This window comes from Cebus imitator, unplaced genomic scaffold (genome assembly GCF_001604975.1).
Source record: "Cebus imitator isolate Cc_AM_T3 unplaced genomic scaffold, Cebus_imitator-1.0 Scaffold386, whole genome shotgun sequence".
Taxonomy (NCBI): domain Eukaryota; kingdom Metazoa; phylum Chordata; class Mammalia; order Primates; family Cebidae; genus Cebus; species Cebus imitator.
In genome coordinates, this window is record NW_016107701.1 from 380,360 (window position 1) to 402,984 (window position 22,625).

At 39.0% G+C, this 22,625-nt stretch overlaps 1 protein-coding gene across 12 annotated transcripts in view; it reads right to left on the reverse strand.

Moving 5' to 3' along the window:
• Positions 1-22,625, reverse strand: part of HERC1 (HECT and RLD domain containing E3 ubiquitin protein ligase family member 1) — a 230,823-nt gene that overhangs the window by 58,774 nt on the left and 149,424 nt on the right. For 10 of the 12 annotated variants that reach the window (XR_005196792.1, XR_005196793.1, XM_037731214.1 and 7 more), the window contains 8 exons: positions 20,909-21,015; positions 19,953-20,063; positions 16,471-16,647; positions 9,531-9,770; positions 9,066-9,149; positions 6,828-7,348; positions 3,346-4,121; positions 1,406-1,604 (listed from right to left, as the gene is read on the reverse strand). Coding sequence is in view for 10 of the 12 variants with exons in the window: in XM_037731214.1 (XP_037587142.1) it covers positions 1,406-1,604; positions 3,346-4,121; positions 6,828-7,348; positions 9,066-9,149; positions 9,531-9,770; positions 16,471-16,647; positions 19,953-20,063; positions 20,909-21,015 (2,215 nt within the window). In the remaining 2 variants the exon portion in view is untranslated. The remainder of the gene's footprint in view (positions 1-1,405; positions 1,605-3,345; positions 4,122-6,827; positions 7,349-9,065; positions 9,150-9,530; positions 9,771-16,470; positions 16,648-19,952; positions 20,064-20,908; positions 21,016-22,625) is intronic. The other 2 variants (XM_017508096.2, XM_017508099.2) reach the window with 2 other exon arrangements.

Sequence of the window (22,625 nt, forward strand, 5' to 3'; positions counted from 1 at the left end):
AAAAAAAAAAAAAAAAAAAAAAAAAAAAAGAATGACCTATCATTCCTCTATCTTCCATCTTCCTTGAACAGAAGTGCCTCCTGAAACTGTTATTCCAGTGAGAGAGCGAAGAAGTAGAAGATATGTGGGGACTAAAAATGGGACTAGAATTGTACTCCTGCACAAGACCACAACAGTAATTCTCAAAGTGTATGCTGAAGCCACCACATTAGAATCACTAGGGAAACTTAATTAAAATGTAAACTGTGGGCCTCCCCAGACATACTGAATCAGACTTGCTGAGGTATACAGCCATAGAGCTTTAAAAGGTTTCCCAGCACTTTGGGAGGCTGAGGCGCATGGATCACCTCAGGTCATGGATCACCTCAGGTCAGGAGTTCAAGACCAGCTTGCCCAACATGTGAAACCCCATCTCTACTGAAAATACAAAAATTAGCCAGGTGTGGTGGCGGGTGCCTGTAGCTGCTTGGGAGGCTGAAGCACGAGAATTGCTTGAACCCAGGAGGCAGAGATTGTGGTGAGCTGAGATTGCACCACTACACTCTGCCTGGGTGACAGAGCGAGACTTTGTCTCAAAAAAAAAAAAAAAAAAAGTTTCCCAAGTGGCTCCTGGACACACCAAAAACTGAGAATCACTACAGCAGACACTCCCCCATTCCACTCTTTAAGATGTTGATCTACATAGTGGGAATCATAATGCCTTCTCAACTAAGGAAAGAGGGGAAAGAAAAAAACAGAGGCTAACCATTCTGCTTCCTTTATTTCACTTAAGCCATAGTTAAGAGAACTCACAAAACAGTTTCTCCCTGAAAGTTCTTCCCTCAAAAGTTTTCATTTGTGTATACATCTGGCAAATTAAAGCAAAAAGAAATTTAAGTAAATAAGCATCACTTGGAATTTACAAATCTATTAAAATAGAGTTGGCTGAAGAAGCATCATAAGACATGCTCTTTCACTTGAAAAGTAGACGTGCTTGAAATTTTTGTGAGAATAAAAATACAGTTAAGGAATTATGCTTAAAAGGAAAACAACCTGAGAAAAGAAAATTATTTTCATGGAGATGAATATTCAAAATACAAGTATTTACTTTTTGAGGAAAAAAAATACTCAAAAACTTAGGAAAAAAAGATCATCATAAGAGAGGATGTTAGAGTCCCTGCTGGTCAGCACCACAGCTGATTAGACCTGGGGTCACCACTAACTGGCTGTGAGATTTTGGTCAAGTTATTAAACTTCTGAGGGACATTCCCAACTTCAGTAAAATTAGCTTGACTATATGATCTCTTAGCTTCTTTCTAGCTCTAGTACTCCAGGATTTAGTTGGGCATACTATTCATAAGAGGACAGCTGTGCCTTCAGAAACACAGGCATCAGTATGGCAGACATTAAAGGTCAACGTCTCTACCTGAGAAGACTAAGAGGCATCACTCCTGGGGACTCGGATGCAGGCACTGTTTCTGTGTCAGTAACTGGAGTGGTGGCAGTTGTGGTGTCCTCCAGAGAGCTGCTCATAAAGGAGGTTGTACTTGAGGCTGATGGGCTAGTAGTAACCGGTGTCTGTGCCTGCTGGGCGGGGTCACTTTCTTCAGCTTGTTGATCAATCTCTAGAAACCAAAATAAAGTTTAAGAAAGCAGTAAGGATTTGTTTATTATTATTATTATTATTTTACCTTTAATCCATCTTAAGCTAAGGATTTGTTTTTTCAAAAATGACAGTGGGAATAAAAATCTTCTACCTTTTAAATTTAAAAGTTTCTAAATATATTTCACAAGGATCCATTTCTATGAAAGATTGACAGAAAAAAAAAACTTACATATATACATCTTTATATTCCCTATTGTACTCATTAATTCCAGACTCTACAGACAGTATTGTAATGAGCCCTTGCAATTACACATTTCTGTTTTTAGAGAAGATGGTTCTCTTAAAAACAAAAAAAGTCTCACTTTTGGTTGTAAGATCTGACAAGAGGTTCTCTAAGGTATCCAATCATTAAAACTGTGTTTACTTCACACTTTCATTTTGATGCCTACCTTTAATCTACAAATAGGCAAAGATAAAGAGGCATGTAAATATAAGAAGAGTAAAAACCTCGACAGAAACTCCATGATTTAAAAAGGACAATTTCATTAACACACAGACACACAGACACACACACACACACACACACACACACACACACACAGAGTTAAAATCTCTAAAAGTTTACAAAGTATTTATATATATATATTTGAATCTATTAAGGAAGCCTACAAATAAACAAAATTAAAATATCAGTTGCTACAAAGACAGGTAATTCTATCAGGTTTGATAAAAAGCCACATCACTTCACAATCATCATGACATAACATTCCTACTTATATATACCATGTATCCCCCTCTCTCTATTTACTAAGCTAAGACAGGAAAAAAGGGAATAAACACAAAGCAAAAGAAGAAAGAAGGGAGAGAAGGAAGAACAACACAAACTCCATGAAGGCAAGGGGCTTTGTTTTGTTAACTGCTGCCTTTCCAGAACCTCAAAAAGTACCCGGCACATAGTAGGCACTCAATAAATATTTACTGAATGAATCTCATTTTTATTTCTGAATTCATATTCTCCCCAGATATGAGGATACAAGATAAAACAGGGGCTTTTTTTTTTTTACATGCAATATTCAGTCAATGAAAGTAGAGACTTTAAAATTTCCTTTAAAATGTCTCTGAGAAGCTATCAGAATACTATGTATTTTGTTTTGTTGTTTTGTTTTTTGACAAAGAGTCTCAGTCACCCAGGCTTGAGTGCAGTGGCACAATCTCAGCTCACTGTAACTTCCGCCTCTGGAGTTCAAGAGATTCTACTGCCTCAACCTTCTGAGTAGCTGGGATTACAGGCACGTGACACTATGCCCAGTTAATTTTTGTATTTTTAGTAGAGACAGGGCTTCGCCATGTTGGCCAGGCTGGTCTTGAACTCCTAGCCTCGTCATCCACCTGCATCGTCCTCCCAAAGTGCTGGGATTATAGGCATGAGCCACCGAGCTGGCCAGAATACTATGTATTCTGAGTCAGATCAATAAATACTATTTTTGGTATGAGTTAAATTTTTTTCTACAAAACGTAGTAATAATTACTGAGTTCCAAAGTTTGTGTAGGTTTAAAATAGCAAAATTATAGACAGAGGATTACTAATATAAAAATAACAAAAAAGAACTGTTTTCCTTTCAAAGAGAAAATGATGTGAAAATTGCTTTGACAAAAAAAAATTTTTTTTTACAAACCACTTACAGAATGTATCCCTTCTGACAATTATGAACATAATTTCAACAGCACAAAGGCAAAAAAAAAAAAATCAGATAACATACCTTGCTTAATTTTGCCCCCAAACTGGTCTTCCAAAAGCCCATGGACCACTAATTTATAGATCATGGCTTGAGCGCGTTCCAGATCCGCTAATCCCAGGGCTCTCTTTATGGGTGACCGCATGACTGCTCGCTTCACCATGTGTCGCATCAAGAACTGCAGGGCTGCTCGCATCTCCACATCTTCATGAACAACCGGAGAACTAGCACAGTCTGAGTTGTGGCCATTTTCAGCCAGAACTTTTGGTATCAGCAACAGCTCAGCATATTTACTACAGCCAAGAAGGGCACTAAGTGATTTCATAGCACCAAGGTAAAGATAGGACAGCTGGACTGCTCTAATTTCTGACTGGGCTATGTCATGGTTTTTGGACATGTGTTCATGATTTTTTCTTTTCCCTTCTGTTATCTGATGTTGGAATTCCACACTTGGCAGTGTGGGATCTAAAGAAAATGAAGCAATTTCATTTTCTGATTTGGAGCTTGTGGTACCCTGACTTTTGATGTCATCAGATGTTAAGCCTGTTCGCATATCTAAAGCAGATTCACTCTCAGGTTTCTGCTCAACATCCCCTTTCTCTTCAGATTCATGTCGGTGTTTCTTTTCATGTCGCTTGGTGCTCTGTTTCCCCATGTCTTCATGAATGCCAGTCAGATATGTTAGGTCCAGCAGCACAGAAGCTGTCAGGCCTCGGAATCGCGCCACATCAAACGGCAATGGTTCACAGGGTTCCAGATTATATAATGGAGTATCACTAGGCGACCAAAAAGTTGGGAAGCTTTAATAAAGATCAGAATGACACAGGAAGAAGCAAGTGAGGGAAAGACAGGAGGAAGATACAGAAAATAATGTAGACAAAATAAGGTGCATCATGTACACAATACAGAGAATAATTTACAGAAACTAGAGAAATCATTACAAACACAGAGAAAAATGAGTCTATTATGAGAAAATGGGGAAATGTGATGCTAAATGCAGAAACAATGAGATGTACATGTGCTTTCAAATAAGAATATCCACTAATATATAATGTGAAGCGGGAGTTAGCAAACTTTCTGTAAGGGGCCAGACGAGAAATAGTTTAGACTCTGCAGGGCACACAGTCTCAGTTGCAACCACTCAACTCTGCCATCATAGTGCAAAAGCAGCCACTGATACAACTGAACAAATGGGTGTGGCTGTATACCTTTACTTACAAAAACAGGAGGTTGGTCAGATGCAGTTTGATATAAGCTATTCAGAAAATCTGTATAATAAATCTAGTTTATGATATAGGTAATGGCTATTTGTACCTTATTTCAGAGAGGACTTTATCCCATAAAAAAGTTTACATTGTAGTCTCAATTTCTATATAGTTTAAGCAAAAATATAATTATATATTTCCTGATATTGACAAGAATTTCCTAAAGTTTAAGAATGACATAATTATACAAAATGTAATAAAAAAGCTTTTTCCAGTATAAAGTTTTGTTGTTCTAATATAAATCTTGGTTTTACATTCCCTTCCTAATCTTATTTTCCCCTAGCCTCATTTTTCTTGTTTTAATTTATTAATTTACTTATTTTACTATATGGTATGCATCTTTTCTTTCTTCTTTTTCTTTTTTATTTTTTTGAGACGGAGTCTCATTCTGTCACCAAGGCTGGAGTGCAGTGGTGAATTCTCAGCTTACTGCAATCTCCGTCTACTGAGTTCAAGAGATCTTCCTGCCTCAACCTCCTGAGTAGCTGGGATTACAGACACATGCCACCACGCCTGGCTAATTTTTTGTATTTCTAATAGAAACAAGGTTTTGCTATGTTAGCCAGGCTGGCGTCAAATTCCTAACTTCAGGTGATCCACCCACCTCAGCCTCCCAAAATGTTGGTGTACAGGCAGGAGCCAACAAGCCCAGCCTACTGTATGCATCTATATGAGGCATCACAAATCCTTTCTGAAACAACGCAAAGAATGAGAGGAAAGGTAGACATTTGAATATCATTCTGTAAAGTTGTCATTGGTGTCTTAGTATGATAGAATGGAGGGGAAGGCAGAGTCCATTAACCCCTGAAATTCTGTGTAAAGTTTATGTATATGTATTTTTTGGCTAAGATGATCCACAGCATTCACTAAATTCTGAAATAGCACCACTCCAAAAACACAAAGAACCACTGTTTTAGATATTGTTCCAGTCGAGCATGGTGGATCACACCTATAATCCCAGCACTTTGGGAGGCTGAGGCAGGTGGATTGCCTCAGGTCATGGAGTTCAAGACCAACCTGGGCAAAATGGTGAAAACCCATCTCTACAAAAATACAAAAAAATTAGCCAGGCATGATGGCGGGTGCCTGTAATCCCAGCTACTTGGGAGGCTGAGGCAGGAGAATTGCTTGAACCCAGGAGCCAAGATTGTGCCACTGCACTCCAGCCTGGGTGATAGAGCGAGACTCCGTATCAAATAAATAAAATACTGTTCATGTCATATTAACATGTAATTTTACAGGAATCACATTAGGTAGTATAATGAACAGTTACATAATATCACCAATAAATCTGTATTTTCAAATGATACAATTATATAGAGTCATTAGATAAATGAGTCCCCTTATCAACAAAGATATGTGACAGGATGAGTATCCCTTATCCAAAATGCATGGGATCAGAAGTGTTCTGGATTTGACTTTTTTCTAAATTTTGGGATATTTACATTGTACTTGCCAGCTGAGCATCCCAAATCCAAAAATCCAAAATCTGAAATGCTCCAATGAACACCTCCTTTGGGGGGAAAACCTGAAACTTTTGGAGCACCAACATGATGCTCAATGGAAATACTCATCAGAGAACTTTGGATTTCGGAGTTTTGGATTTGGGGTGCTCAACTTGCATTTCCTTGTAAACATATGAAATTTGTACTTCTCGTAAATCCCATCTGAATGCAAACACACCTAAAGGCTTTTAAAACCCAGTTTGTAACATATATATATAACTTTCATATCTATTCAAAATCTTATACACATTGAGGGGATAGAAATATGTGCTTTCATAAAAAGGAAGGATACTTAATATTACAGATAATACATAGCCTAATTTTAGTCAGATCAATATTCAGAGCCTTGCTACCACAAAATGCAATGAATAGATAGCTGGCTAGCTTTTTACTATCCCTGTCAGTGTGTAATGGAAATGATCAAAATGCAAAAAGCCAAATGAAAAATTGGAAGAAAAATTCCAGTGAAACCTATAAACTGATGAGCTTACAACTTCTTCCCCAAAACAAAACAAAAAGTTTATATATGTTTAAAATCCACTAGTATTTCAAAGAACATGGGTTTAGAAAATTCTCCTTTAAGAAATTACAGTACAAACACCTAAATGCATGAGAAATATTTTTAAAAATTAACTGGCAGCTAACCTAAAATACATGATTACTCACTGTCCACAGGCAATGGCCTATTTCACCACTAAATACTCGTTTGCTAAAAGTGTAACTCAACAGATCATACCTGATAGTAATTTCTGCTTCATCCCATTGGACCTTGGCAGACGTGCTGCCCTCTTTGACCACTCCCAGCAGCGTGGCATGGCGCCCAGTTTGCTTGTGAACACACCGACCTCCAACTCTAAGACCAGCATCAACTCCTCCTATCACAGCCAGCACGGGCCACACCTCTATGCAAAGAGTCCTCAGCTGCGGCTCTGAGAGGTCAGCAAGGCCATGCCTAGTGTGTTTACCTTTCTCTTCCTCTTTGCTCTCCTTCTCATCTCTCATTTCATTTTCCTCTCGGCTTTGAACCGAGCGGCTTTTCTTTAACTTCTGACCTGACTCTTTAATACATATCTTAATTTTGTGCAGCCTTTCCATCATTTTTTTGTTAATGCAGTAAGTCCAACGGTCTGTTCGGTGAAGTATACGGATGAGCTGAATAGTGGCCTCAGCCAGCACTGCTGCTACTGGACTACAAATAGGGTCTCCCGGAAGTAAGTCTCGGGGTGTGCCACGCATCTGCATATCACAAATTTTCACCTACATAAAAGCAAAGAGAGTAGAAAAGGTGTGCTATTATTAGTTCTTCTTAGACACTATATGTGGGTCTCTGCATACATATGAATTATACCAACTGGCCCCCAAAGAGTAAGGAAATGTTACAGATACACTGAAGTTAGTAGTAGTATGGTCCACCGGAATAAGCTACCCTGTTATTTAAATTTCCTGTAATTCATGAATTCCAGAGATGTTAGGACCATTTGAAAGATGACTATAGAGACAAAGGCATGTATGACTGACTCAATTTAGTCTAAAATAAGCCTTAAGGATATGCTCATTCTCATCCTCAAGACTCCAGAATAATGAGTCCTGGACATCTTACGTTGTTCAAGGGGTGCAAAAGTAAAATCATAAATCCAGACATTTGGAATAGTCACAATCTGGATACACACTGCAAATAACACACAGAAGTTAAAAGGGGAACAAAACTTGAGTTCAAATCATAACTCTGTATAATCTTGAAAAGTTATTTAATCTAAGCCTTAGCTTTTCATTTAAAAACTGACACTAATAATACCATCTGTCTCTAACAGTTATTTTAAAGATTAAATGAGATTATGCACATAAAGTGCTTATTAATACAGTGCCAGTCACACTGTAAACATTTAAAAAAATAGTTAACTACTATTAGTATTGTGTTTCTCAGAGGTTTTAAAATTTATCACAAAGGCTTCTGGATAGAATAAATTGATTGCTACATAGTCTAAGGCTAAGTGAATTTCTTAAAGGTTCACAGGTGTTAGAAAGCACCAGGCCATCATTTGAACCTGAACATGACAGAACCTACTTTGGGCTGCAAACCTACGTAGGGCAAGGGATGAAATCAGGCACTGGGCTGCATCTTTACTTCATCTTCGGTTCAGTTTTGGCTGCCTGGCTGTCCAATAAACAGTTCCCAGCTAGCCTTAAATTATAATTCCTTGACATTAAAAAAGATTATTTTTAAAAAGACAGAAAAAAAGATAATTTTCATTGTTGAGATTTACCAGGTACAGCAATTTCATTATGGAAATATTATACACGACATAAGTTGAAAGCTTTCCACTACATAATGGCTATAAATTATTAAGACTTGACTTAAGCTACATACTACACATCTACAAGTGAAAGGATGGAGTACGGCAAAAAACCAAACAAAACAAAAAAACCCACCCACGAGCATAGAGAGATCACAAAGTTTTTCTCAGCCTGGATTTTAGATGAGGTAAAAAAGAAAGTTTACAATGGAGGGTATCCTATTAACACTGTTGTCATGAAGTTCAAATTTACACCATCCACAACACCTGAAAATTCCCCCACCTGAATGAATGAAAGGTAGTTTCTCCATCATGGCTAGAACTCCTATTATTCAGCTGATAGGATCTTACTACACTTAATATTATTTCTAGATTTCTCTCTCATATTCATAAGTCCCAATGAACTAGATTATCCCTTAACTAGTTCCTATAGTTCTCGTAAATGCACATATGTTTGAAAGTTGACTCACTGTATTCAATTGCCAGAATATGAAATAGTGCCTAAATAGTAATACATCGTAAAGGCAATTTCTAAAAGTATCCTTCTTCTAGAAGAATACATTACCTAAGTCAGGTACTTTTAATGGGAGAAGAAATAGGTTATTATATTTATAAACTCCTCCTGATGCTAAACAATAAAATAACAAATATCCTTAAATAAAGGTTTGAGGCTTCATTACCTTTTCCCCTGGATTGCTACTATAGAACATCACACATGGGTACAATTCTGCTGCATCCACATCTTCAAAAGCTAATTTGGGTTCCTAGAATGTGGCAGTGGTGAGGAAAAGAAAAAAAAAAATAGAAATTTTTAAAATTGATAATATCTAACTACATTAGAATCTAAAGCTTTTATAAGACAGAACAAAAGTCACTTGATGAAATTCTCAATTAACCTTGCTAAAAAAGAAAAGTCTACATATAATAAGTGATCATAATTTGTTCATCTGTTTCAAAAAATCTTAGTGGGGTTTTACTATCTTCCTTTTGTTTGTTGCTAATAAATGTTTTAAGAACCAGAAAGTATTAGAAAAAAAGGAGAGACAAGTATATCATCTGTAAGTTGATTAAATGGCAAATGGACAACTCAGTTGATTATAAGTAGAAACAAGAAAAGTGTAATGCTTGTGAATGGGTTTCAGTACCTCTCCATTTTTCCCAAAAGAAATGGTCCTGGCTTCCATGTCTAACACACAGGTGATGAAATCTCCTTGAGTAAAGCTGGACAATGTGAGAGTCTGTTCTCCATTGTGATAGAGGTTACCACTGTAGGCCCTATAGAGCCACATATCGGAGGTAGTGCGGTGGTTAAAATCATGTACTGGCCAGCGAGAAACTCCAACACATGTGCCTTCATTCCCTCTGTTTTCCTTCACAATATAAAACTAAAATAAAAGTGGGATATTCATTAATACTCAAAAAATCTATTTATATGCTATTAACTGCATTAACCAACACGAAGAATATGTTTATAAATAATAATTATGCATTTATGGGAATATGTTCTTTTAGTGAAAATAACATGAAAATGAAATAATCACATCAATTTAGAAAGATTTTAAAACAAGTTTATTCTTTATCTTGCAGAACATTTAGAATAACCTTTGAATATCTACAGTATTTAAAATAAGCAATTTTAACTTACCACTTAATAATGAAGCTAAGGAAGTATGTATAGTCCAGAAAATTATTAATGAAAAACTTTAATTCTTTACATATAGATTTTTTAACTGCTCTCTTGTGTATACTTCTGTTTACAAAAAGAGTTAATATCACAAGCCTAAGACTAGGTGTTTCGTTTTGTTTTGAATTTTCTAAAGAGATGGGATTTCACTCTGTTGCCCAGGCTGGAGTACAGTAGCATGATCATGACTCACTGAAGCTTCAAATTCCTAGGCTCAAGCAATTCTCCTGCCTCAGTCTTGTGACTAACTAGGTCTACAGGTGTACACCATCATGTCTGGCTAATTTTTTTAAAATTATTTTTTATAGAGATGAGGTCTTGTGATGTTACACAGTCTGGTCTTGAACTCCTGGACTCAAGCAATCCTCCCACCTCAGCCTCCCAAAGTGTTGGGATTACAGGCATAAGCTATTACACCTAGTGGGACTATTTTTCAAAAAGGCATGCTTACAACACACTAGGCCTTTGGCTAGCATCTGGAAATTTGACTAGTAAACAGTTTCTTATAGTGATTTCAAAAAACAAACAAAAAAAACCCAACTTCTAGTAATAAAGGTGGCTCACTGACCTAGAACATTTAAACAAATAATGTGGTTTATGCTGAACACCTGCTCTCCTTCTGGGAGTACGAAATTTTGGTGGCAGGTTGAAGGTGTCTATATGACCAGCCCCCAGTAAAAACTCTGGGTTCTGCATCTCTAATGGGCTTCTCTAGAAACATCACACATATGTATTTTTCTTGCTGGGGAAAGCTTGTGCTCATGGGAGGGAGAGAACAGGAGGAAGCCTATACATGGATTCCTCCATATCTCATCTGTGTCCTTCCCTTATTAGCTGGCTATATATTCTTATTGCATCATTAGAATAAATCTCAGTTGTGAGTGTATCAACATGAGGAGTCTGACAAGTTCTCCTAGTGAATCGCTGAATGTGAGGGTGGTCTTGGGACTCATGACATAGCAGTGGCAGCAGGGAGATTCACTAGAACAAGCCTGATGCATTAGAACATAGTTAAATATTACTGGGGACAAAGAAAGAGACAAAAGGAAAAGATAAAACTCTGGTACCTAGGTGTCTATGGAGTTACACGTAATATGAAACAGAAGGTGAGCTGCTATCCATTTTGAGAGGCAAAAGTTACAGATGAATTTTTCAGATAAATCCAACCACAAGATAGTTTGCTAGACTCCCCAGATGCTCTTGACCTTGCCAGCTGAAGTTAGGAAAAAAGAGCAGCTTGGGTAAAAGCTGAGCTGTTCTTTCTTCCAGGAACAACTTCTTTCCTGAAGAGAAAGGGCCCAAATAGTCCCAACAAATGGGCTTTAGATGAGCCAGAGTAGAAAAATTAGCTTGTTAGTTGCTCTCTCCTCCAGTGGGAGGGGAAAGGTTCAAAAACCCCTGACAGCTTTGAGTATGGGTACAGTGGCTCACACCTGTAATCTTAGCACTTTGGGAGGCGAAGGAGGGAGGACTGCTTGAGGCCAGGAGTTTGAGACCACCTTGAGCAACAGATCAAGACTCCCATCTCTACAAAATCTACAAAAACAAACAAGAATAGAAAGGAACCACTCCGGCTATTTTCTTAAGCTGAGCGGCTGCTAATGCTATAGCAGGTTCTCCTTCTGCCACAATTTACCCTGTAAATGCTAAATTTATTGCTAGGGGTTTGAGTAAACTTAAGATGTTAGAAAGAAGAAGGGAATCTCTTAAAAACAGCTTTGTTTTGGGGCAACTACATCTGGATGTATGAAAAAAAAAATGAAGCAAAGGCTGGCATGGTGGCTTGCGCCTGTTATCTCAGCACTTTAGGAGGTCGAGGTGGGCGAATCATTTGAGGTCAGAAGTTTGAGTCCAGCCTGGCCAACATGGTGAAACCTCATCTCTACTAATAACACAAAAATTACTGGGGCATGGTGATGAGTGCCTCCACTCCCACCTACTCGGGAGGCTGAGGTAGGAGAATCACTTGAACCTGGGAGGCGGAGGTTGCAGTGAGCCGAGCTTGTGCCACTGCATTCCAGCCTGGGCAACAGGTTACCTCAAAAAATAATAATAATAATTAAGATGCAAAATGTTACAAACTTGTAACTTCATAAATGCTAAAGTATCATCCTGATCAGGGAAAGCTCCAAAAGAAAAACATATTAGTGGGACACAAATTCCTCACTTTTTGTCACCAGCGGGTATACTGGCATTTAAACTCTATATTAGAAACAAAACAAGTGTTCATAACTGGTGGGTTTTTGCTATGATTTTTTCCTATTTGGAGCCTCTGTGAAAAGGCTCTGAGATAAAAAGAGAGGCAAGCTCTAGATGGACATACAGAGATATGCTTTGAGAGTGTTAAAAAAAACATTCAGTGGCCAATGAACTCTTATAAAATCGTATGTCTAACACTTAGAGGCTGATGACTTCCCAGCCTAAGTATATTATTTTTGAGTGGGTCAATTTGGACTCCAAGACTGACAAACAAACAAAGCTTAGGAAAGCCTTGTTTTCAAGCCTAGACTTAAAACACTACTGTCTGGCTCTGTAACATCTAGGGTTTGTTTTTGTTTTTAAGAGATAGGGTCAGCCAGGCGTGGTGGCTCACACCTGTAATCCCAGCACTTTGGGAGGCTGAGGCAGGCAGATCACCTGAGGTCAGGAGTTCGAGACCAGCCTGACCAACATGGAGGAACCCCATCTCTACTAAAAATACAAAGTTAGCCAGGTGTGGTTGTGCATGCCTGTAATCCCAGTTACTTGGGAGGCTGAGGCAGAAGAATTGGTTGAACCTGAGAGGTGGAGGTTGCAGTGAACCGAGAGTGGACTCATCCCATTGCACTCCAGCCTGGGCAACAAGAGCGAAACTCTGTTTCAAAACAAAAAAGAGATGGGTCTCCTTCTGTTACCCAGACTAGCATGCAGTAGTACAATCAGAGCTCACTGTGGCTTCAAACTCCCGGGCTCAAGTGATCCTCCAGCCTCACCCTTCCAAGTACTGGAACTATAGGCACATGCCACCATACCTGGCTCCATCTGGATTTAATTGCTGACCAAAAAAGCTGCTGGCTTGGAATCCTGAACTCACACATTTTAAATGCCTAGACTTGACTCTAAGCTAAAACCTGATACTGTGTGCTCTGGGTTATTTCAAACAAACATGAATTGTACTCAGCTAAAAGCAGGCACAAGCTGAATGAACAAAACTAAAAATCTGGGACAGTTGTGGATTTGGAACACTCGCCCTTTGTGGGGCCATGGATGCTGGACAGTCTAGGTCTCCTGCAGATGTCCATGCAAAGAGATTGTTTTCTGGGAGCAATATACTTCCATCCACTCTTTAAGAGACTGGACTCTCAGTACCATCTAGGTGATGTCCCAACATGTTAAGCTTTCTAGAATGGTTGCAGTTTGCAACAAGGAACTGGTCATTTGACTCTATACCCCTCACCTTTCTCCTGATATACAACGTTCATCAATAGGGCAGTTTATTAAATAAAACTGTTCCCAGAAAGAGACTGATCTTTTCCAGACTGCTCACTGGATAAATGATTAGGATGAAAGATGTAGAAGGTTATAAAAACCTATTTTGAAAAAAAAAATTGTAACTGAAATTTTGTCCTAACTAATTCCTAATCTTTCTGGTTAAGTTGTATGCAAATGTTTTGTGTGAAAACTCCTCCTTTGGCATCCAACCCTTCTGGACAAAAGGTCTAGATAAAAATAAAAAATGATTTTTTAAAACTGAAATATTTGGCTGGGTAGAGTGGCTCATGCCTGTAATCCCAGCACTTTTAGAAGCCAAGGCGGGCGGATCACCTGAGGTCGGGAGTTTCATACCAGTCTGATCAACATGGAGGAAACTCTGTCTCTACTAAAAATACAAAATTTTAGTCAGGCATCATGTGGTCTCCTGTAATCCCAGCTACTCAGGAGGCTGAGGCAGAATTATTTGAACCTGGGAGGCAGAGGTTGCGGTGAGCCGAGATGGTACCACTGCACTCCAGCCTGGGCAACAAGACCAAGACTCTGTCAAAAGAAAGAAAAGAAAAAGAAAGAAAGGAAGGAAGAAAAGAAGGAAGGAAGGAAGGAAGGAAGGAAGGAAGGAAGGAAGGAAGGAAGGAAGNGGAAGAAAAGAAGGAAGGAAGGAAGGAAGGAAGGAAGGAAGGAAGGAAGGAAGGAAGGAAGAAGGAAGGAAGGAAGGAAGGAAGGAAGGAAGGAAGGAAGGAAGGAAGGAAGGAAGGAAAAAAGCAAAGCAAAGCAAAGCAAGAAAAATATTTAACATCTGTAATTACTAAATGGGACACATCAACTTCATACAGAAAAAAAACAAAAACTAGCAACTTAGAGAAGCATGGAGGAGTAGGGCGGGCATACGTGACCTCTGTTTTTCAGAGCTATTCCTAAAAGTTCTCCACCTTCCAGGGGGAAAAAAATCTATGTTGAGCAGGGAGGGATGGCTCAAACCTGTAATTGGGAGGCCAAGGTGGGCAGATCACCTGAGGTGAGGAATTCGAGATCAGCCTGGCCAACCTGGCAACACCCTGTCTCTACTAAACATACAAAAAATTAGCCGGGTGTGGTGGCAGGCTCCTGTAGTCCCAGCTACTTGGGAGGCTGGAGCAGGAGAATCGCTTGAATCCAGGAGGCAGAGATTACAGTAAGCCAAGATTGCACCACTGCGCTCCAGCCTGGCAGCAGAGCCAGACTCCATCTCAACCAAAAAAGCAAAACAAAACTATTTTGTCTTAAAGCTGCTGTGAGCACTTTAAATTCAAACTGACTGCTGAATTTCTCATCAAATCTGACAAGTCTGTCAAAAGACCACAGTGGGTGGCTCCAGCTCCTGCAATTTCCACAAAACACCTCAAGATGTCATTCATACTCTTGAGACAGAAATAATGATGCCACAGAAAACAAAATCCTTTAAAACTGACTGCTTTCAGACAGTTCCTCTGAAACCAAGACTCAACTAAATTATTCAGACTGAACTGGGATCAGAGCTGAAGGTCCCACGGGGGCAGGTCACATTGGTGTCATGTTAACCAGTGCTGCGTATTTTATGTTCTGATTAGAGATGCCCTAATAATTATAAATTCTTTGTTTCCAAGGGTAACACATATGCCCTAAGGGATTATATTTCTTGTGTGTGTACCTTATCATGATAACACCTCAGTCCTGGACTGGCCAGAGTTCTGCTGTGCTAAATTGATGCCAGCACATTAATTTAGCACAGCACAACTCTGGCCGGCCCAGGACTGAAAAGTTTTAAAAGTTAAGAAAAAGGCTTAACAATGAAGCCACACGGCTTTTTAAGATACAACTATTGGTTAATAAGTCTGTTGTAACTGGCTAAGTCTAGGACCCCTAAAAGGCATAAGAGCATTACTGGTCAATCTTATCCTGCTGCATGGGATCCTATTGATAGTTTTATTGTATATACACCATGCCCAAGAGATAAAGGAGTAGACTGTGCAAAAGAAGGGGTTAACACAACAGAGACTACTATCCTTAGAAACGCATGCTTGAGGCCAGGTGCGGTGGCTCACGCCTATAATCCCAACACTTTGGGAGGCCAAGGTAAGTGGATTACCTGAGATCTGGAGTTCAAGATCAGCCTGGCCAACATGCTGAAACCTTGTCTCTACTAAAATTACCAAAAAAAAAAAAAAAAAAAAAATTAGCCAGGTGTGGTAGCAGGCACCTGTAATCCCAGCTACTCGAGAGGCTGAGGCAGAGAACTGCTTGAATCTGGGAGGCAGAGGCTGCAGTGAGCCGACATCATACCACTGCACCACTGTACCACTGCACTCCAGCCTGGGCAACAGAGGAAAAAAAAAAAAGAAATGGTTGGCCTTTGGCTGGCATGGGGGAACTTGACTGGTAAACAGTCCCCTAAACTGATAAAATTTTACCCAACTGATACTGGCTGGCTTATTGTGTCTAGACTGTACAAACAATATGGTTTATGCTAAATACCAGCCTTCCTTCTGGGAATCTAAAATTTTAGTACATGCTAGGCAGAGGGTACCAATATGAAGAGTCCCCTATAAAAACTGTGGGCACTGAATCTCTAACGGGATTTCCTAGACAAAAACATCACACACATTGCTTCATTTTCATTGCTAAAGGAAAATGGGTCTGTGTGACTCCTTATGGGAGGGCTATAGTACGACTTTAAACAACCAACCATTTTTAAAATTTTTGAGATAACTTTAGAATTATAAGGGTTACAAAAATAGCACAGAGTTTCTGTATATCTTTCATTTGGCTTCCATTTATATTATCTTACTTAATAATAGAACATTCACATATCCTCATTTTTTTTCAGTCTTTCTACACATTTATTATAAGAACCTGGAAAAAAGAAGGACTCAAAGACAAAATGCTAAAAACTACTTATATTTTCTACGTACCTTCCACTGATAGCACCCAGAAGTTACTCCTGTAGATGCCAATCCATATCCTTTCCCTCCACTGCCATGAGTTAAAATCTGTCCATTCTCCACTAAGCAACACTGAGCTTTCTCTGGATCAAAGGACACTTCTTGGATAGGAAGATTCTCATCTTCTTCTTCCAACTCTCCCTGCTTCTACCAGAAAAGAAGCTGGGTCAGTATTTTGGAGTAACCCATATCTCAGGTAAGATATATTCTGAGGCTCCTCGGTTTTATTCCACAAATATTTATTATGTATCTACTATGAATCAGTTATTGTTCAGGGCAACAGGAACACAGTGATAAACAGAGCATGGTCCCTGCCCATAAAGAGCTTACAGACCCATTAGTGGACAGAAGACAAATACATAATGCTAGTATTACCGTGAGAGAATAATCAGAATTACATAATAGGCATAGTAGAAACATAAAAGTGTGTCTAACCATGCTTGAGGACAAGGTAATGTTCAAAACGAGGTGACTTCTTAGTTGAGTCCTAAATGATGAGAGGGCAGTAAGCAGCTGGTCAAAGGAGAGACACATTTTAAGGTAGTGTGTTACATCATGTGCCAATGCATAGAGGTCCAATAAAGTTCAGTGATTTAAAGTAATGATAGACACTGTGTAATGTCTGGAAGACAAGACTGGCAGAAAACAAGTCCAGAAAGAGAAGAAGAAATCAAATCATGGAAAACCTTGTGTGCCATATTAAGTTTGAATTTTACTCTACTGACATTAGGGAGACCTACAAAGAATGAGGTGTGTAGGAGATCTCTGATCAGATCCATGCTTTATAAACATCATTTTACCAGGGGTATATAAGACGAAGGCAGAGAGACTGACTAATCAGGATATTGCTGCAAGTTCAGGTAAGAAACAGTAAAGGGGCTGGACCCGGTGGATCATGCCTGTAATCCCAGCACTTTGGCAGGCCAATGTGGGCAGATCACAAGGTCAGGAATTCAAGGTCAGCCTGGCCAGTATGGTGAAACTCTGTCTCTACTAAAAATACAAAAATTAGCCAGGTATGATGGTGCACAGCTGTAGTACCAGTGCCTCAGGAGGCTGAGGCAGAAGAATTGCTTGAACTCGGGAGGCAGAGGTTGCAGTGAGCCGAGATCGTACCACTGCACTCCAGCCTGAGTGACAGAGCAAGACTCTGTCTCAAGAAAAAAAAAAAGAAATAGTGAGGGCTTGAATTCATTCATTCATTCATTCATTCAATGTATATTTACTAAGCATCTACTCTATATGAGGTATCCTATCAGGTCCTTCATATTCAGCAGGGCATTAGGTTTTGCTCTCACAGAACTTATATTTTGGAAGAGGGAGAGAAAATAAATAAGAAAATAAAAAGATTAAATGCTAGGCTGAAATTAAAGTAGGTGATATGACAAGAGTGTGTGGCAACTACTCTAGATTGATTAGAGAAAGACTCTCTGAAGATATGATAATTGAGAACTGAATGACATATATTTCTGAAAAATTTATCTAGAGGTAATAGCCAGTTTAAAGCCCTAAGGAATGAGCAAGATTACTGTGTTTAGGAAACACAAGAAGAAGAAGGCAAGTTGCCTAGACTTGCTCACTATAGTGAGCAAAGGGGAGAGGACAAGGAACTGTAGATTTTATTCAAAGAATGATGAGAAACCATTGGAGTGTTTTTTGTTTGTTTGTTTTGTTTTTTGAGATGGAGTTTCGCTCTTCTTGCCCAGGCTTGAGTGCAATGGCAATCTTGGCTCAATGCAACCTCCACTTCCCAGATTCAAGCGATTCTCCTGCTTCAGTCTCCAGAGTGGCTGGGATTACAGGCATGCACCACCATGCCTGGCAAACTTTTTTTTAGTAGAGGCGGGGTTTCTCCATGTTGGTCAGGCTGCTCTCGAACTCCCGACCTCAGGTGATCTGCCCACCTGAGCCTCCCAAAGTGCTGGGATTACAGGCATGAGCCACTGCGCCCGGCCACCACTGGAGTGTTTTAAGCAGGGGATCAACATGCTCTGATTTATAATTTTAAAAGATCACTCTGGGCCCTATGCAGAGAATGGGCTTTAGGGCATAACAATGGAAGCAGAGAGAAGAGTTAGGAGGTTACTGCAGAGTTCAGGCCTTAGGTGATAATGGCGTGGAATAGGGTGATGACAGAAGAGATGAGGAGGTAGGCAAATTCAAGTCACATTTTAAAGACAAGCCAACAGAATCTAGAGAAATGGGGGTGAGGAATCAAGTTGACTCCTAGGGTTTTCACTTAAGTAACTCACAAAGAGGCTGGGAAAGCCTGGGGAAGAAACAGAATGTGATGAAACTAAGGGTGCCATTTTTGACATACTGAGTATGAGATGCCTATTAGACACTTAAGTGATGACACTAGTAGAAGATGGGGATATAAGTCTAGAATTCAGGGGAAACATCAGAACTTGAATTTAAAATTTGAGAATAAAGAATTGCATATGCATCTGAATAAGGTTTCTTTGAGAAGAAATGGGGATTAATCCAATACTTAGATTGAATAGAACAGTTAGCACCTATAGAATGAGAACAGGCCATTCCATCAAGGTAGGAGAAGAACCAGGAAAAGTGCAGGATCATGAAAACCAAGGTAAGAATTAAGGCAAATGGAGAGATGGATTCACATGCTATATAAATCAATGGAGGCTAGTGACTACATGCATGGAGGAGAGTCTAGAGTTCCCAGGAATTTCAGTTTGGGAAACTAGGTGGATGGTGGCGCTTTCAATCAGAAATGGGACCAAAAAAAGCAGGGGAAGGGTATGAGGGGGAGACACCTGGGCTAGTATTTAAGTTTGGAAGGCACTGCAGAGTGAGCCTTTAAAACTGTAAATCAAAGCATGTTGGTCCTTGCTTTGGGTATGGATGAGACTGCTGGAAAAGCTAAGGCTCAAACTGTGGAACACCAACATTTTGGGACAAAGGCAAGGTAAAAGTGGCACTAAAAAAGAGTTGCTTTCAAAGGGAATCAGCATTGGCACAGAATGTTAAGGAGATCCAGTAGAAAGCACTTTGAAAACAGAAGGATAGAGTTTCCAGAGGTAAAAGAAGATGTGGGGGGAAAAGGATACACTATATTTAGCAACAAACACTTATCTTTGTTATTTAATTTTGCACTTTGACAGAAGATAAATGGTCGGGTTGAAGAGCTAATGAGAAGTAAGAAAGTGGCTTAAGCATACAGATTACTCTTCCAAGAATCTTAGTAGTGCAAAACAAGGAAAGACAGAGAAGGCTTTACAGATAAAAACATGATTTAGGAAAGGGGAAACGAGAGTTAAGCATGATTATAAGCTGAGGGGAGGGAATCAGTGGAGAGGGAGACCGAATGCAAAGAGAGGAAATGGAATAAAAGATAGAGCTCGGTGCCTCAGAGGAACAGGCATTTGGTGACAAGTGACAGAATATTCACTTATGCTGTCAAGAAACACCTTTTAGGAAAAATCAATTACCTGTAATTTTATTTCTTGTTCTTTTTCCTTTATCTGAATAGCATGTTTGGCCTGAGCAATGGGTGTCTCCCACATACAATCGGATAGAAGGGAAAATAAGCGCTCAACAATCTGTTTTATTGAAGAAAAAAGAATGATAAAATTTATAAAAAGTAATTTTAAGTATTGTTAGAAAAGCTGTATCATGTTAACTGTAATATTAAGTCACATCTGAAGTTTGATTATACCAATGTTCAACAGCTACTTTTGGTGGATATAAGTTAAATATCACTTTCTAGAAATATTAACCCATTAGAAGCCAGGCACGGTGGCTCACGCCTATAATCCCAGCACTTTGGGAGGCTGAGGAGGGTGGATCACCTGAGGCTGGGAGTTTGAGACCAGCCTGGACAACATGGTGAAATCCCATCTCTACTAAAAATACAAAAAATTAACCAGGCATGGTAGCATTTGCCTATAAATCCCAGCTACTTGGAGGCTGAGGCAGAAGAATCACTAGAACCCGGGAGGCAGAGGTTGCAATGAGCTAAGATCGCGCCACTGCACTCACTCCAGACTCGGCGACAGAGCAAGACTACATCTCAAAAAAAAAAAAAAAAAACAAAAAAACGGAAATATTAACCCGTTAGAAAGCAGGTCCCATTTTGCCTTACTATTTAGACCTCTAATTAGTACAAACACTCACACATTTCTTCCTCTAGAGGTCCAAAGAAATTTCAGATTTTTCTTTCCTTCTGACCTTGCAGAGTATTCTCTAACCCTCTACTTCTCACACCCTATAACTTAATTTTTTTTCCTCTCTCCTTGGGGATAAAATAATAAAGAAAGCAATCCTAAAAGTAAAAGTTACGCTACTGAATAAAAGACACATTTACAACTGAAGAGACTGTAAGTACAGATTTGGGTAAATCATTCTGCAAATATGGAAAATATCTAATAACTTTAAAAATAGAAACCTGGGCCATTTGATCATCTTCAACACCAGATTCACAAGCTGGCAGCACAGCTTCAAGGACATGAAGTGCAAGGAGCCTTGTTCTTAAGTTACCAACCAGAGGAATACCTAGAGGAGAAAAGACATTTTCTTATTATCAACGTGACTTAAATTCAAAGTTAAAATGTACTTGTGGGAAAAAAAAATTCCTGAGGCTACTAAACATTTATGGGTGGAAGAAACTTGATTTCAAACTGTTTTCACAAGAATTCTGGGTCCATCCTGTACCCAGCAATGCTTATGAATATATTCACATTTATGCCTCAGTTTTTATGTATACATAATGGGAAAAGCATTGTAAAAAAAGTATCTGTGCCAGATACTATGCTGCACATTTCACATACATATACTCTATTAATCCTCATAAACTGAATTACAGTCCATTTTACTGTTGAGAAAAATAAGGCTAAGAGAATTTAAGTAACTTGACCAAAGCCACACAGGCTCATAGAGGTAGAATTTTAAACAGCTCTGTTAATCTCCAGAGCTCAGGCTTATTATTCCCTCTCATTGCCTCTCCTCGTCCATGCACTGACTGTCTCATAGGTATTGTTAGGGTCAACAGGAAGTAAACAAGCTGTACTTTTCTAAGGTAAGCCAAGGGCTGGGTGTGGTGACTCACGCCTATAATCCTGGCACTTTGGGTGGCTGAGGTGGGCAAATCACTTAAGACCAGGAGTTTGAGACCAGCCTGGCCAACATGGTGAAACTCTATCTTTACTAAAACTACAAAAATCAGCTGGGACTGGTGGTGCACACCTGTGATCCCAGCTACTTGGGAGGCTAAGCCACGAGGATTGCTTGAGCCCGGGATGGGGAAGTTGCAGTGAATTGAGATCACATCACTGCACTCCAGCCTAGGCAACACAGTCAGCCTCTGTCTCAGAAAAATAAATAAATAAATGAAGTAATCCAAGGTAGAAAATAAGATATTGATATATAAATATACATATAACTGTACTAAGACCAGTTGAAAATAAACACCTAATTTTTTTATCCTCTTAAAACTTAATATAAGCCTTACCTTATTAAAGAAAAAAAAAAAAGAAGCTGTTGTAAGTTATACTAATTAAAAGAAAAACTATATTGAGCATGTAAACATATAAACTAACCTGTATCACAGAAGATGACCTTATGTTTTGGCATACTTAAAACAGACTAGAGATTATGAAAAGTTCTGGAAATGGGTGGTGGTGATTGTTGTACAATATTGTGAACATGCTTAATGTCATTAAATTGTACAGTTAAATAATTAAGGTGTTAAATTTTATGTTATGTGCATTTTACCACAATTTTGTTAGCAAGATAACAGGAAAGGAGTGACTGTAACCTATGTAAGCAGACCTTTTGGGGTAAGGACCAGGGGTTAAGCTTATTACATAGAACTGTGATAAATATCAAACAATCAGAAGTCACAATCAAGGCAACAGAAATCACATCATGATAAGAGAGACCGTATAAATTCAGATCTGCATCCTGATAATCCAGTAAGCAAGGTCAGAATCTGTGCTAATATATTAAACAGGATGTTCTCTGCTTACATTTAGTTTTGCAATTTGAACAAAGAAGATGAAGTTTCTACATAAATTTCATAATCTTTTCCAGAGCTACATTATTGATTTTCTGCCAATTTTTACTTCTGAAATTAGAGCTTTTTTTTTTTTTTTTTTTTTTTTTTT